Below are 16,888 nucleotides of genomic sequence, written 5' to 3'. Positions count from 1 at the left end.
GCAAATATATGAGCATGAATGTTGGTGGGTGCCGCCGTGGTGAGTGGAATGACGAGGCCGCGTTGACGTCCCAATGCAACCGGTCGGGTGTGGTGTTTTTGAGTTTCAGTGGTGACCCATGTTGATGTCACTATCTAACTGGGCGAGTCTTTTTATTTTTCTTTTCTTTTCATTTTCCTACCTATGACCTTCTAGGGCTGTAGTCTTATATTTTCTATTTTCTGCTATATCAATGAAACACGCACTATCTTGTACGTGGTTCTTTCAAAATCTTGAGAATGCTCTAGGTGCTAAAAAAAACTCAAGCCAGGAAGAGGAAAGTGCTTGCTGGAAGTGACGATGGTCCGGATCAGAAACCGCATGTCCCACTTAAAGCAAGTGATGGAAGTACATCCACTGCAGGAATTAACTAATTGTGATGCGACCTTTTTCTATTTGGAGAAACTTAAGAGTCCTTTGTTGAGCGTTGGAGTTGTCCTTTGGCTTGTTTTAGCTTCTACTTTGCGTTGGTTTCATGGTGTTGGTTGGGAAGTGGCAGCTCCAGCTTTAGTATGATGTACCTTTTGAGCTTTTGGAGTTCCTTACAAGCTGCAGCCGCGCTGGAGAGGGCGACGACGGGCGGAGAGAGAAGATGACGGGAGAGAGGGGAAAGGAACGCAATCATTTATTACGGTCCCACATGAGGAAACTGTGCGTTGGGTACTGTAGGTTCTAAATGAGATCTGTTGCTGACGTAATTATACTAACTAGGATTTTGATGGGCCATATATGGACTCTTCTAACATAAACGTACCAATAATATCAATGTCCAGCATTCCTAAAATATTGTAAGGTCAAAGTTACGAACAGTTTGATCTTTGATCGTACGCTTTCGTAGATGACAAATATAGGTCATGTTTGTATCCGCTTATTTCCCGCTTATCGGTGGAAATAAGCCATAAGCCCACCCAAACGTTTTGATTATTTTCCGCTTGCTACGTAAGCCGCTTAGTGCACAAGCAGGGAAACAACTAGCATCCGGCTTATTGTGTAAGCGGGCCGGGAGACGCTTCTCCAATAAGCGAAGGAAATTTCCCCCCGCTGCCCCTCACCCCCCGACGCTCCAGTCGTCCGCCCCGCGCCTCCCGCGACCGCCGCCGCCTCCCGCACCCGCTGCCGCCTCCCGACCGCCGCCGGCTCCCGTCGGTCGCCAGGTCCCGCCACCGGGCTTGGCCCGCCGCCGCTCCTGCGCCTCCCGCGAGCGCCGCTGGCTCCCGTCCGCCGCCCGATCTCGTCCGCCGCCAGATCCTATCGCCCGATCCTGTCGCCTGCAAATCCCGGCGCCGGCGCTCGGTTCCCGTCCGCCGCCGCCGCCCCCGCGCCTCCCGCGACCGCCGCCGGCTCCCGTCCGCCGGGCTTGCCCCCACCGCCGGGCTTGGCCCCTGGCGGCTTGGCCCCCGTCGCCGGCTCCCGTCCACCGCCGCCGCCCCTGCAATCGACGCAGGTGCCGTCCGCCGGGCTTGCCCCCGTCGCCGGGCTTGGCCCCTGGCGGCTTGGCCCCCACTGTCGGCTCCTGTCCGCTGCCGCCGCCCCTGCAACCGACGCTAGGTGCCGTCCGCCGGGCTTGCCCCCGCCGCCAGGCTTGGCCGCCGCCGGCGGCCTTGGCCCCTAGAGGCTTGGCCCTCGTCGCCAGGCTTAGCCCCCGCCGCCGGGCTTAGCTCCTCATATTCACAATAAAAATGAGCTATTATCAACCTTAGGGGTATTCAGGTCAATTTACCAACCTGGACAGACAATCGACACAAAATAATCAGGATTGCCAAACACCCTGCTTATTCAGATAGCAGATTCTCCAGGCAGCAGACTTATCAAATAAGCTTGCTTGCCAGATAAGCGAGTTCCAGAAAAGCGTATACAAACAGGGCCTATTTGACCCCAGGAACATCGTCAAAAGCTGTGCAAAATCCTAGCCATAGATACGCTTGACGTGGATTCTGAGAGATTTCACCTTGGCCTATGCAATCTAATATTGTCCGGCGACGACTGGCGTGACTGTAAACAGTGCAAGTAAGATCGTAATTTACGCCTTGTTGTTTGATCACGACGGGTAAACTCAAATCAACCATGGATAACAACTTTAAAAACTCTTCTTGGAGAATCCAGACCTGGCAATACCTTTGGAGAATCCGAGCCGCATTGCATGCGTCAGTAATCTTTGGTTCTTCTTTCGTCTTCTCCCATCAACATTCTGAAACCACCTATTTAAACACAACAAGAACCCCTAATCTAATTAAGCCAGCATCTCACTCTCACGGCATTCCTCACTCCGAAAAGATGAGGAGCACCACCATTTTCTTCCTCCTCTCGCTCGCCTTTCTCTTTGGCACATCGCTTGCCACTACCGATATCTCTCAGGAGGCTCAGCTCAGCAAGTTCCTGTCGTCCAGGGCCCTGAAGAGGCTCAGGAACAGGCCCACAGGGAACGAGCCCGAGGAAGAATCCGACCCATGGGCCGACCCCGGCACCTTCGCGCACCTGCCCGAGCGCTGCAAGGGCCCGCCGAGTGGCAGCAAGGAGGCCGACAGGGTCCTTGGGCTCCCCGGCCAGCCGCCGCGCGTCAACTTCCGGCAGTACTCCGGGTACGTGACGGTGAACGAGGAGCACGGCCGCGAGCTCTTCTACTACTTCGTCGAGTCTCCCTACGACGCGGAATCCAAGCCGCTTATCCTCTGGCTCAACGGAGGTAAACACACGGCCTACTCCGTGCTGCAGCAATGCAATTCACGACGAGTTGTGTCACTGGGTGTTTCGTGAACACGTGCGTGCAGGGCCGGGATGCTCGTCGCTGGGGTTCGGGGCGATGGAGGAGCTCGGGCCCTTCCGTGTCAACCCCGATGGGACCCTGAGAAGGAACAAGCACTCCTGGAATAACTGTACGTGAAGACGGGAGCTCGTGATCGTACTAGAACAAGCATTATATTTGTTGGCAGTGAACTGATTGGATTATGACGGCGTGTGTGCAGTGGCGAACGTGATCTTCCTGGAGTCGCCGGCGGGAGTTGGGTTCTCCTTCTCGAGGAACGCCACCGACTACGACACTGTCGGCGACCGGAGGACCGCCGAGGACACGTACGTCTTCCTGGTCAAGTGGCTGCAGCGGTTCCCCGAGTACAAGGGCCGCGACTTCTACATCTCCGGCGAGAGCTACGGCGGCCACTACGTCCCGCAGCTCGCCACCGTCATCATGTCCATGAACCGATTCCCGGGCCTGCTGCCTCGCATCAACCTCCAAGGCATCTTCGTGAGTGCCTAGTCAATTGCACGTCATCGTTGTTGTCTTATATTGCCATCCACAGCCCATCTTTAACTGGCGGTGATCGTTGTTGCGCTTGAGCTAGTTTGGCAACCCGTTGCTCGATGACTACCTGAACGGGAAGGGGAACCTGGAGTTCCTGTGGAGCCACGGCGTGATCTCCGACGAGGTGTGGCGGAGGATCCTGGGCAACTGCACCTTCACCGCGTCCGACGACTGGCAGTGCTTCGTGGCGGCGCATTCGTTCCAGAAAGGGAACATCGATCGCTACAACATCTACGCCCCGGTCTGCCTGCAGGCTCGTAACGGCACCTACTACCCCAGCAGCCACGTACGTAACGTAACATCGAACCCCATCTCGATCAGCTCGATCTCCTCGTGAGACCACGTACTGAGGACTGCCGTTTCTGGTCTGTCATCAGTCGTTGCCCGGATACGATCCGTGCAGCAACTACTACATCGAACCGTACCTCAACAACCACGCGGTGAAGCAAGCTCTGCACGCTCGGCTCGACACGAATTGGACAGGTTGCAAGTGAGTGGCGACCCAAAATTCTTTGTGGCCCTTTGCATTTTCACTCCATTATTTATCTGATTTCAGGTATACTCTTTTGTTGTTTCAGTGAAGACTTGGCCTGGAACGATGCCCCAGTGTCCATGGTGCCAATCATCAAAAGGCTGGTCCATAACGGGTTGAAAGTATGGATCTATAGGTACTACATATTTGTACCTTAACCGTCCGCTGTGAAAATTGAATACATAATAGTTCAGATTATTACGCCAAGCAGAACTAGCATAACCTTCAATTTGTTTCACGAAATCTTTTGCAGTGGCGATTTTGATTCCATATGCTCGCTTACCGCGACACGGTTTTCTGTCAATGATCTCAATCTGACCATCACGCAAAAATGGCGCCCTTGGTACACCCCTGACAGCGAGGTAACAAATCCGCACTGCACAAGCGTAGATAGTAGAAATAGTTCAGATTCAGGTGCAATTTGCCAAGAGTTTGATGTGAAATGCTCTGATGGATGCAGGTTGGAGGTTATGTTCAGCAGTACCAAGGAGGCTTCACGCTGGCGTCAGTAAGGGCAGCTGGTCATTTGGTCCCTACGTTCCAGCCTAAGAGATCACTTGTCCTTCTCTACGCTTTCCTGAAGAACATGCTCCCACCGGCTGACATCCCAAACTGATCTTGCATTGGCGTTCAGATTTCCAGTTCTAGTTCTATTTGGGATGATTGATCCGATCGGGGTTTGGATTCCTCGCAATGTCTTTTTTACGTTCAGCTCATGGTCTTATGACTTAACACATCTACATGTGTGTTGAGAAGCTTACTAGTGGGGTGGTGTTCACCTGAAAAGGAATAAAGGGAACCACACATGAGATCCTGCCCTTTGCAGGGTCATGGAAATCCAGTGGTTGCTTATTGTTAACACAAACTTTTGTGACGATTCATATTAAACCATAAAAAAATCTGCTGAAATGTTTGACTCGACGGACAATAATAATGTCTTTTTTTTTGCGAAGACTCGACGGACAATGTTGTAGTAACCACATCGCCTAAATCTGCTTAATGGTTAGCCCATAACTAAGGGGAAGTTAGCGATCGCTCACGCTACAAATTCTTATTCCGTCACCTATAGCGTTCGATGTGTTGGACAGCCCAGCCATTGTAGGATAAATAAATTGGGCATCTTTCTCTATTATCTTAGTGTTTTCGTTGAACTGGTCAGAACATAAAACTTGATAATGGTGTTAGAGCAAAACATCTCGAGCCCGAATCCTAATGGATGTAATAATTAGATAAAATACCCACTTACTCGTATCGGTTTAGTTTCAACTTATTTCTTGCGCCTATCTACATGGGCCTAACCATGCAGTAAGCACATATGCATAAGTTGCACTTTCCTTTTTCTTTATCATTGGTATAAGTTTACTGAAAAGGTCTAGCCTCAAACTTATGAAAAATGCTTCATCAAACACAGTACTAGAGAAGCTGCACTAAAAATTATTTTGACGATGAAGACTAATGCTTTGTATATGAGATAAAAAGAGAAGCATCTAAGAAACTGTTGGCGCTAAAAGTCAGCCGATTGACCCTCAGCATTGGACACACGATCCGGGAAAATCTACTTAGCTCCTGTTCGGGTAATCATCCTGGTGCAGTTTGCGCGGCGTGCCAGCCAATCTGACCTGTTGATTGGCAAGGAAGAAAACGTGTCAAATTTCAGGGGTTCCGATCGGCTAAGGTTCCGATCTCGAAAAGCGTATCAGCGAATCGGCCGATTTGCTATATAAAGATAATCGGCTATGATACAGCCGACAATCACGTAGCAATTGCGAAGAAAATTACTAGAATAATCTAGACAAAGCTACGAAACCAACACTTGAAATAGATCTAATCGGCTATATGATAATGATGAATGAAAATAACAGCAACAGAGCCGATAGTTCAAATCTCAAGCTGGATAACTGGTGATAAAACTAGAATAGTAGATAAAACCTATAATTCTAGTAAATATCGATAACTTGTGAATAAATCTAAACGAAATGTCAGCGATGCGCCCGAAGTTAAAGCTTAGATATTACTCGATAAACGAAACTTACAGAATCGGTTGGAGATCGTGCCGATGCAGCCCTGCCAACCCGTACGAACTCGTGAAAGAAGAAAAGTATTGGCGAAGTCGCCGACTTGAAAGTAAAGTACGAAGAAATAGTAGATTGTTGTATTGATTGATTTGTTGTTTACAAATCTCTAAAGATGGCTAGTTATAGCCTGTTACAACCAATTTCCTAACCGACTAGGATCTATCTTTAATTTTAAACGAAAACGAATATTTACAAACACAACTCGTATCAGAGTTGGTTATTGTACTCCCACGGGCCAATCTTTCTCTATCTCGTTTCTCTGACCCACTTTAAGCCCATATTGGCCCAATCGCTCCAGCCTTCCAATCAGCCGATCTCCACCAACTCCGTCCGCCAAAACACTGTAGCGTCAATCGACCGATCCCCAACTGTAGCACCAATCGACCGATTCCCAGTCGTGACCTTTTAATCTGCCGCATCAGCCAATCCTTTCTGCCCTTGATGCCGATTCCATGCGTGTCAAAATCTAGCATCAACAGAAACATTTTGCAAAAATCTCATACTTTAAATTTCAAGTAGTTTTGGATAAATTATTGTGAAGAAAAGTTTGACAACTGGAGTTATAGTTTGTACACTTAGAACAAATTATATGAATTCACAGAATAAAAGTTTTTAGATCTGCAAGAAAAGGCAATACACCAAAAACAAAAAAATTATGGAGATAGAAGTATAGAACAAATAATATAATGTATGAAAAATATTATTAGTATAATATATTTCAATATTAAATATACAAGCTAGGAACAAAACTTTTTATAACTCAATAAAAATTTGTCTAAGGAACTAAAAGATATACACGTTAAATCTTCACTCGCGGAACAATATAGTGAGGACCCTTGGATCCCTTGCTGCACCTTGCCTTGCCTGGCTGCTGGCAAGAAAAATAGTGTTTGGTCTCTCGTCGAGCTGTCCTAGGAGATTGTGCTGGCAAGCTTTCCGCTCGCTCCCGAGGGAGAGCGATTCCCGCTCGTCTGGGCTGGTAAGGTGAGGCTCGCTCGCGCGGGCGAGGCGAGGCACACGCTCGCCCAGGAACCGAGCGCGCCTAGTGTTTCCACCTGCAACAAAAGTTTGGACAGCTAAAACAGAAAATAATAAACATGGATTGAATATTATAATATATGAAAAATTATATTATTAGAATAGTATTAGAACATTAAATTCGTATGCACAGAAAAAAGTTTGTAAATATACAACTCAAACATCTGGAACAAAGTTTGTAGACTAGAACATAAGATATACATGTTGAACATACACTGATGCTTGTACACTCAGAACTATTTATATGAACTAGTGGAATAGAAGTTTCTACAGTTGGAACAAAAGGTTGTACGTCTATAACAAATTATATAAAATCGTGGAACCAAACTTATACATATGGAACATGGAACATAAACATTATGGCGATAAAAGAAATATTCTAAGCAAATAATAAAATATATTGATAAAAAATAGAATTAGTTACGAGCACCATAATAATGTACCAAATAAAGAAAATGTATTTTAAGCCGCAAAATAAATGTTTCCAAAATTTATACAATTTTTTGCAAAAAAACAAAATAGAAATATAGATGAATGATATCGGTTGTGAAATGAAAAATGTATAAAGCTGATAAAAATTTCTATAAGAGGATTAAAAGGGAACAAAACAAGGAAAAAAGGAAGACAAGAACATAAAAATAAAGCAAAAGGAGAAGAAAGGGGAAAAAACTACATGGGCCGCTCCCATAATGGGCAGGCGATGCCCTTCCCCCATGCGCGATGACAAAAATTCTGTTGCACGCATGATGTATAGTCACCATGCAGAATTTGGTCACGCTTCATACCGAGTACCTCTTATTTATTTTATTTTATTTTTGATCCCTGCTTCCTCTAAAATGACTAGATAAGAGATGTTGAAATTATTTGCGGTCAATAAAGCTCACCGCGATATAACAATGTGAGCAAACATCCCAAGGTTCTTTGCCTCTGTGAATTAAATTTAATTATTCAAAACTAAATTCATTGCCTATAGGAACATTCCCCGTATATGTTCAGCTAATGTCATTAAGGATAATGATATAAATACAAAATACAAACTGTGTTTAGAACATAATGACGTAATTCTTCTGCTATTTTATTGAATGTAAATGATTCTTCTGATATTGATTATGTTGCCAACTGTACTAGTTTATGGTTCAATCATCATGGAGCAAAGCCATGTAATGACCCTCGTCTTCTATTGGAAAGCTAGGAGTAATCCAGATTTATTTTGAGTGGGGACTAATCCTGCTAAAGAACTATACGTCAAAGTGGAATCTTCTTGGGGAACTGTTCCAGCAAACGTATGGACAAGGCATGAATATAGATCCACGTACTGTAAAAATTTGTTTATACGGCTTTAGGACTACAAGCCAAAATGTTCTCTTCTTGATTATAAGCTTCGATACGCTTGCGTACAAGAAGGAACCCGACGACATTCAGCCGCCGAATGTAGTATTCAATGGATCAATGACCAGGACCAAATCTTCTCGAGATCCAAAATTCACAAATATTTTCAGTGCAGTAACCCCGATCATCAGTATATAATATCGGGGTATCTGTGTAAAACACCTGCCCAGGCTTGATCATCTTGGCGTTCAGCATCTTGACCTTCCTCATCAGAAAAAAAGGAGATGAAAAATATTTCCATATGCTTCCTTCTCCTCGTTTGCGTGGCTTCGCCGCAAGCAAATGCGTCACAAGAGGCTCGTCTGAGAGAATTCATCCTATCGAGAAGGAGCAGCAGTGCCTTCAGTGCACACGTGCCAGCCTTCAGGATCAGTAGAAGCCTCCGAGCAGAGTACTCTGGCACTGACCAGAGCACTCTGAAGGCGGCTGACAAGATCACGGCGCTCCCCGGCCAGCCGGAGGGCGTCGGCTTCAACCAGTACAGCGGGTACGTGACCGTCGACGAGAAGAACGGCCGTGCACTCTTCTACTACTTCGTCGAAGCGACGAACGATGCGGCGACGAAGCCGCTACTCCTGTGGCTTAACGGAGGTTAGGTTGCTGAGACGATCTCTTCTAAAGGAGAAGCATCTCATCTGCACACCTGCTTTGCTTGATCTTTGCTGAATCTTGATGAGGTACAGGTCCTGGATGCTCATCACTGGGCTATGGAGCAATGATAGAACTCGGCCCATTCCGCATAAACAGCGACAACAAAACGCTCAGCAGAAATGAGAACGCCTGGAACAACGGTGAGATGTAACATCTATCACATAGTAGCATTGTTTCTGAAGTTCTGATTGGATATGCAATTTTGAAAAATTGCAGAGGCCAACGTCCTCTTCCTGGAGTCACCTGCTGGTGTTGGATTTTCCTACTCCAACACATCTGCTGACTACAATAAGAGCGGTGACCAAAGGACTGCGGACGACGCATTCGTCTTCTTCATCAATTGGATGGAGAGGTTCCCTGAGTACAAAGGACGTGCTTTTTACATCTCCGGGGAGAGCTATGCCGGGCATTATGTTCCGCAGCTCGCAACAGTCATCCTTAATCACAATATAAATAATAAAAGTAATATCATAAATCTAAAGGCTATATTGGTGAGTAAAGATTCAATGCTGAGTGAATATCCAGTACAGAAAAGCATATATTTTTTTTTACAAAATGTCTTCCTTTTTTTTTTTTGAGGAACTCCTTTTTTTTTCCTTTGAGCCCCTTGGGGAAGAGAGAAAAATTTTCATTGCAACAGCTGAGGAATCTCTATCTTTTCAGGTTGGCAATGCATACCTTGACGATAACAAGAACACAAAGGGGCAAATTGACTACCTGTGGAGCCATGGAGTGATATCAGATGAGGTGTGGTCTAACATTACCAGGAGCTGCAAATTCAGTCCTTCGGATAGTAATGCATGCTCCGATGCTATGGCTTCATATGATTCTGGATACATTAGTGGGTACAACATATACGCTCCTGTTTGCATCAACGAACCCAATGGAAACTACTACCCCAGCAGCTATGTAAGAGCACTTCTTTCTTAATTTTTTTGATAAAAAAATATAAGATCGTTTCTCCAATATACTTATTATTGCTGACATGCTACTTACTTGTTAAATAAAGTCACTTTCCATGTATGTTTGCTTTCTGAAGAGTATTTCTTTTGTTTTGGCAAGATCATGAACAGTTTTTCTGTTCTAAATTATACAGGTTCCGGGAATTGATCCATGCAGCAACTACTATATCCATGCTTACTTAAACAATCCGATGGTGCAAAAGGCTTTCCATGCTAGAACGACAAAGTGGTCAGGCTGCACGTAAGATTTGCTTAACTGGGATCAAAAGTTTCAAACAGGAAATTGAAAAACCCTTTCCTCTTACTAGTTAATACCAGTTCTCCTTAACTGATGTTCCCTGTGCAGAGTTTTGCACTGGAAAGATGCTCCAGTGTCCATGATGCCGACCATAAAATGGCTTCTGAAACACGGACTGCCGGTGTGGCTATACAGGTAACTTGAGCTGTCACGTTTCTGAATTGGCATAAAAAAAAAACGCAAACTGCAAGAGATGTAACGGGGCGGAACACGTTTTCAGTGGCGACTTTGATGCCATCTGCCCGCTCACTGCGACAAGGTACTCCATCATTGACCTCGATCTCTCGGTCATGGAGCCATGGCGCCCTTGGACAACCAACAAAGAGGTAAATAGCATTCCCAATCCTGGCCGGCCGGCACTTTGTTTTTCTTTTCAACTGTGACAAACTTGGGTGGATCCTTGCAGGTTGGAGGCTATGTTCAGCAGTACACGGGAGGTCTTGTGCTTGTTTCAGTGAGGGGAGCTGGCCATCAAGTTCCTTATTTCCAGCCTGAGAGAGCACTAATACTCGTCAGCTCCTTCTTGAAAGGAACACTCCCGCCTTATGTAACGGAGCAGTAAACCTTGTGTAGGGAGTTCGGAGTGTTACCTTGATCGTTGTTGTTTGACATTAGTTTCACAGCTCGCATTAAAGTGCCAAGACAATGCGATAAAAATAGTAATCTATCAATGCTGCAACGCCGTATTCATGGTACATCCATCCTAAAAGTACTGAACTTCAGGACATGTCAATCGTATTGATATTAATTTGAATTTTCTATTACTCCTTCTTTACAAAATATAAACATTTCTAGTTTTTCCGTAAGTTAAGAATAACAATATTCACGGTATTAAATTAGTACTATTGGATTGATTACTAAATGCACTTCATTTTGTGTATTTATTTGATGGGTAGATGTTGATACTCTTATATACTCCCTCCGTCCCAAATTGTAAGTCATTCCAAGAATCTTGGAGAGTCAAAACATCTTAAGTTTGACTAAAATTATAGAGAAAAATATAAAGATTTATGACATCCAATAAATATATTATGAAAATATAATTGATAAAGAATCTAATGATAGTTAGTTGACATCATAAATGTTATTATATTATCATATAAATTTGGTCAAACTTGAGATACTTTGACTCTCCAAGATTCTTGGAATGACTTACAATTTGGAACGGAGGGAGTATAAAATTGTCAAACTTAACAGTTTGACTTAGAAATAATATAAAATATGCTTATTCTTTAGGACAATGGGAATATTTGTCGGCACACCTTAAAGCACTGGATTCTAAAAAAGGATGCCCATAAGAAGATGTATGCATGCTCAGGGCTGATGGTGTGGCATATATGACATTTTTTTTTAAAACTTGATGAGTCTTTGCCACACCAATGCATATAACTATATAAGTTTGCGTATTTGGCATACTTTAAATACTCTCCTTCTTCTTTTCCTAATTTGTCACAAATTTTGACCAGTACAATTCTTTTGTGAAATGTAATTTTGAAATTTCTCATTCCAGTTCTACTCCTGTTGCTCCTATGGTGTCAGTTCACGTCTTATTACTTTTCCAACATCGGATTGGACCTTGTACGTAAATATATCAATGCTACATCAAGGCAAAAAACAAGAATGCTCCTATTGCTTTAAATTTGGATATTGACATAGAATAGCATCTAGGATCCATTTGCAATGTGATAAACCAAAATATGCAAGTCCTAGTGGAGTAAAAGAAAATCATATTGTTATGACCTTGTATTTGTACATTTGTTCACAAAACTAACCCCCCCCCCCCCCCACCCCCAAAAGGGCCCAAGTCATGGCAACATAGCATTGTCCGCCATGTTCCAGTCAAATATTTTGTTTCTTGAAGTATGTTGTGCATCAGGATGTCAAGAAAAGAAAGGAGTCCAAGATGCTTTATACAATACACACGCATACGTAACACCCCAAAAGAGATTTTCTGGTTACAAGATGTGCGCCAGTAATAAAAGAGAGCTACGACCAATGCCGGAACAAGAAAATAAAAATTAGGTGGGGGAGAACTCCATTGACAAGCTAAACCAAAATCACAAAAAACACATACACACCACATATTCAAAAATTAAAGTCGCACTATTTATAGCAAAACCATGTAAACGTCATAAGGGGAAGTTTTTTTAAAAAGGCAATACCTCAAATTTGAAGAATGAATAGCCGCATGATCTTAAACAACTTCGCCAGCTATAGAGGGTTGGGGGTGCTTGCACCTGCATCCTCATCTCCTCCATCAGGTGTTGTGCTGGTGCACTAGTGGCCTATCCACAAAAGAGAATTGATGCCCACCGCAAATGCTAGTGTTCAAACTTAGACTTGCAAGGGATAAAAGATAGAAACGCTGATAGATGGAGGGGTTCGGGCGAGGTGGGGGCGAGGTGGGTAACTGAGGATCGAATCATTTGTTTTGGGCTTTACTCACTTGGCTTCTTCATGTGTTGGCGGTGCTATCCATTCAAACTAAATCTAGCTGATTGCAAGCTCATATCTCTTTGGTACTACATCTATTTCTTCCATTGCATTCTTCTCTATGAAATAGTGACAACGGCTACTGCCCCCACCTTTGTTCTCCTCGGTAATCACAATGATCGCACCAGAAGTTGGTAGAAATTGGAAGGGGTATGTTTGGGGGGGGGGGGGGGGGGGGGGGGGGGGGGGGGGGGTTCACCTTCTGAGGCTACCCAAAGGGTTGAACTATGAATGAGCTAACTCTGTTTGTGATTTTTCTTTCCTGAAGGGAAAACTATACATGCAGGGCACCGATGGGCTAAACTTGGTGGTAATATTCTTACAAAAGACTCTGAAATCGGTAGGGAAGTGTTCCATCATGAGAATGAAGTCTTGAAGGGTCAAGTCATACGAAGGGAAGGAGTTCTCTGGTGCCACACTCCGGAGGGGTTAGAAGGAGCACAAGACCGAAGGGGGGAGTGGTTGGAAAGCAAAGCTGGCTCAATGGTGAATATACCAGAGTACCCTTGAACACTATAAGGATAGGGTGGTTGAGTTGTACCATGATGTAATTGCATATAATGATGGTTCACCTCCGGGTTTCTATAATCGAAAAGACAAACCGAAGTTTTTCTCATAATTGCCATGTTATGTTTTTGTTCTTAGTATGATTAGGTAGGTAGGTAGGCAATTTAGTTTAATATCTGGTGAAGGGTTAGCGAGTTTGACCCTTGGTTCTCACCAGGCTATTGTGACGAGATTCTGTATGAGCCATTTTCCACCAATAGGGTACTAGTGCTCACCTCTAGGCCCTAGCTACGACCGATATAGAGTGGGAAGATTGTGTGAAAACAAAAGCAAAAGTACTATTTCAAGTGCAGAAAGCCATTTCTCAGTAATGTTGTGAGCCCCTTAAATATAATTTAGTTCTTCAACTGAAAGAGAAAGCTCAGCCCCCTTCACAACCAAAAAGTGAGTGAAAGTAGTATTTACTCTTGATTTCCTCACGAACAATAATAAAACTATGAGATTCATTCTCAGTCTATAATACAAAACAAGATAAATCATTTTGAACCTTAGGGTTGCAAATTTGCAGTCCCTACAACAGGTAATTTGCACCAAGACATGTAGTCACATCCTCACCAATAAACACACGAACTTATATAATAGTAGTTAATATCTCCAATCTTGTATACTATCTTTTTTAAATGAAATATTGTGTCCTATCACTTCATATCTATAAATTAGAACACGAATTATTGTACTCTTCTTTGCTTCATATGGACAATCAAGTGCTTTTGCCATAGATGATAAACAATGATGTATAGGTTATGGATCCAGGGTCAAATAAAAAATGAAGGTGACTGTAACAACTCTACCTAAATTAAGTACTTTTAACTATAAACCAGTGACAAATCAAATCCCTAAGTTAAGAAGTGAAATGACCTTTATAAACCTAAGAAGCTCTTTTTGGAGTTTGTATTAGAACTTGAAATTTTACATATCAACTTAAGTTTCTGCCCAAATAAGAGTTGTGAAACTTTTTAATTCCAACAGCTTTTGTTAAAGGCACTTTGACTAATTCGGAGTAGAAGGAAGTCAAGAACAGCAACCAAAGCCGGTTTTTCTATAGGACCCTGAAATCTCTTAAGTCCTGGAATTCGAGTTTTCCCTCATCTTTGCAAGCCTCATCTCCCGTTTCCTTATCTAAACTCGAGTTAGAGCCTTAATGAAAGTTGTAGTACCTCGAGTGCGTTCCAACTCTGTTACACTGACCCAGATCCAAATCGGACCCGAACTTGTTCAAAATCCCGGTCAAAGTGAGGTAAACCAGTCAACTCACCCCGGATGCCTTAAATCCTAAGTCTGGAATCCCAGATTTTTTTTGGCTAACTTTGGCATGAATTATCTTCGAATCCTTTCACAATCTAAACCAGCACCTTAAACAAAGGTTGAAGAACGATCAGAGTTGAGCAAGTTTGTTTAAGGGAGTTTCGGAAGTTGTGTTGAAAGATTCGGGGAAGGATCGCTCCAAAGCTGGTCGGACTTGCTGGCCGAAGGGAGCCTCGACGCCCGCGCGCCCGAGCATGTTCGCTCGCGCGCCGCGCGCCGCGTGGCCGCCGGCCACCGGCAGCTCGCCGGCGCCCTATCACCAGCGCGATAGCGACAGGACGAGAGCCACGGCGCCCTACCCGCGCCTGCGACAAGACGGAGCGAACGCCAGGCCAGCCAACCGCCGGCCGCGCGCGTGCCGCCTTCCGCCTGCCACGGCTCTGCTCCGCCAACCCTGTTCCGCCCGTCCGCCGGGAAAGCTGCCACGACCGAGGCGTCCCGCGTCTCCGCCCGCTCGCCCAACCCCCACGGTAGCCCTTCCGCCTCGCCCGCCCGACAGATCGGAAGCCCCAGACGTGCGCCGCCCAAGGCCCATCGCCGCCGAAGACCACCCGGAGCTCCGCCTCCTCTGCCCAATGGCGTCGTCGGCCAATGGCCGCCTCGCCCGAGCACTCGCCGCTCCCGGCCTTATCCTTTCCCCACCGGAGCCCCGCCTCGACCCTCCGCGTCACCCCGGCCCTATAAAAGGGAACCCCCTCACCGGCAATGCCAACCCTTTTCCACCGCCGTCCTGCGCCACCGCTTTCTCCTCTGAGCCGCCGCTTTCTCCCCGCGCCGCCGCTAAGCTTCCGTGGAGCTCACCCCCTTGCGCCACCCCCACACTCCGGCGACTTCGCCGCCACACTCAAGCCGCTTCTCCCAACCCACCAGCTGCCTCTTCCTCCGCGTGGTACTAGAACTTGCTTGTGCCCACAAGAAGCACCGCCATCGCAGGAGCGCCGTCGAAGCCCCGCCGTCGCCAAGCCTTAGCGCGTACGACCTCCCGCCCCAGCCTACTCCTGTTCAGCCCTAAGGCTTCACCGGTAGACCTGGAGGTAAGCAACCGACCCCTTGCGTTTCGTCTCGACCGACCCCTTCCTTTTCGGTTCGCCCGACCCCTTCCTTTTCGGTTCGCCCGACCCCTTTTCTTTTCGTCTCGCCCGACCTTTTTCCCTTCGCCTCGCCCGACCCTGCCAAGTTTAGCCGACCCTTTCTCCGCCTCGCCCGAGGGCTCGGCTGTAACTTTTTCTTTGACCCGAGGGTATCGGTGAAATATTTTCGGGGATTCCTCTGTGTTGAGTCTGAGGACCTCGGTACGGTTTTCCTTAAACCTGAGGGTCAGACCCTAAGTTTCTCCCAATCCGACCCTCTCCTCCTGTTCTCCACCAACAGAAGTTGAACTCCCCCACCTTTCCTTTAGCTTTGCTACAAGTGTCCGTGTTAAAACATGGGTGTGTTGATATAACCATCTAAAATGTTTAACCCCTGCATTGCATTTCCGTGTAGAGTTGAATCTCGCCGACGGAACGTACGAGCTTCACCCGGCACCGGAAGAAGACCCCGCCGAGGAACTGCATCCCTTCGAAGGAGAGCCCGAACCAGAGCAAGACCCCGAGGACCCGCAAGCTTTTCTTGAAGGCAAGCCCCGGAGCATAAATTCCTATCTTGAGTTCATGCAATATTATTGATTACTTGATTGCGCATTTACGTTTCTAGGAGTTGTAATGGAACCTTAGATGCATAAACTTAGTACCTTGATCTGAATACTAGTTGCTAAGGTCGAATAGTTGCAATGCTTAATAGGTCTCAGTAAAAGTCGAGTGATTTCCTGTCACTCGCGAGTTATAGGAGTTGAATGTTTATTTATGTCGCAACTATAAGGATGACGGACGGGGTCAGGCTTATGTTCGATACTTGGTGGATTGCCCCGTCTGTCTATATGAAAATGAACTAAGGTCGAAATGTGTCGGCGTTCGTGATCAAGTGTTTGAAAGTACTAATCTCATACCTAATATGAGATGGGGAAGTCTAGTACCTGATTGAACTGGGGCGTGGCATACCCTCCGGCTGTCCTTCGAACGTCGTTCCCATGGTGCATCATGTGGGTGCAAGTGCGGTCACAGTGCAGCAATAGGCCGGGACTGTGGAGCATTGCATGCCAAAGGAAGTTGGCCCTGACACGTGCCTAAGGGATCGATGGGGACGGCTGACAAATGAAGCGACCCTTCGTGGGGCGCGGATGTCGTGAGATTAGGTTTGCCA

At 45.8% G+C, this 16,888-nt stretch overlaps 2 protein-coding genes across 2 annotated transcripts; both read left to right on the top strand.

The window, feature by feature from the left end:
• The first annotated feature begins 2,312 nt into the window (after positions 1–2,312).
• On the top strand, positions 2,313–4,485 carry LOC117845523 (serine carboxypeptidase 1). The gene is made up of 7 exons (XM_034726583.1): positions 2,313–2,722; positions 2,808–2,912; positions 3,003–3,280; positions 3,378–3,623; positions 3,715–3,827; positions 4,123–4,231; positions 4,330–4,485. Exons 1-7 carry the CDS (start codon positions 2,314–2,316, stop codon positions 4,483–4,485), a joined length of 1,416 nt encoding a protein of 471 aa, XP_034582474.1. The 5' UTR covers position 2,313.
• Positions 4,486–8,508: 4,023 nt separating this feature from the next.
• On the top strand, positions 8,509–10,999 carry LOC117845522 (serine carboxypeptidase 1). The gene is made up of 8 exons (XM_034726582.2): positions 8,509–8,962; positions 9,055–9,162; positions 9,239–9,513; positions 9,686–9,931; positions 10,119–10,225; positions 10,331–10,417; positions 10,503–10,608; positions 10,689–10,999. The coding sequence occupies exons 1-8, from the start codon at positions 8,596–8,598 to the stop codon at positions 10,842–10,844; spliced, it is 1,452 nt and encodes a 483-aa protein (XP_034582473.1). The 5' UTR covers positions 8,509–8,595; the 3' UTR covers positions 10,845–10,999.
• Positions 11,000–16,888: the final 5,889 nt, after the last annotated feature.

Source organism: Setaria viridis, chromosome 2 (genome assembly GCF_005286985.2).
Source record: "Setaria viridis chromosome 2, Setaria_viridis_v4.0, whole genome shotgun sequence".
Lineage (NCBI taxonomy): Eukaryota > Viridiplantae > Streptophyta > Magnoliopsida > Poales > Poaceae > Setaria > Setaria viridis.
Note: the sequence above shows the minus strand (reverse complement) of the source record. Positions and strands in the feature narration are given on the sequence as shown.

Coding starts and splice junctions, on each gene's coding strand:
- LOC117845523 (XM_034726583.1), top strand. CDS start 2,314: ATGAGGAGCACCACCATTTTCTTCCTCCTCTCGCTCGCCTTTCTCTTT. Junction 2,723..2,807: donor TATCCTCTGGCTCAACGGAG/GTAAACACACGG, acceptor ACGTGCGTGCAG/GGCCGGGATGCTCGTCGCTG. Junction 3,281..3,377: donor TCAACCTCCAAGGCATCTTC/GTGAGTGCCTAG, acceptor CGCTTGAGCTAG/TTTGGCAACCCGTTGCTCGA.
- LOC117845522 (XM_034726582.2), top strand. CDS start 8,596: ATGAAAAATATTTCCATATGCTTCCTTCTCCTCGTTTGCGTGGCTTCG. Junction 8,963..9,054: donor ACTCCTGTGGCTTAACGGAG/GTTAGGTTGCTG, acceptor GATGAGGTACAG/GTCCTGGATGCTCATCACTG. Junction 10,226..10,330: donor ACAAAGTGGTCAGGCTGCAC/GTAAGATTTGCT, acceptor TTCCCTGTGCAG/AGTTTTGCACTGGAAAGATG.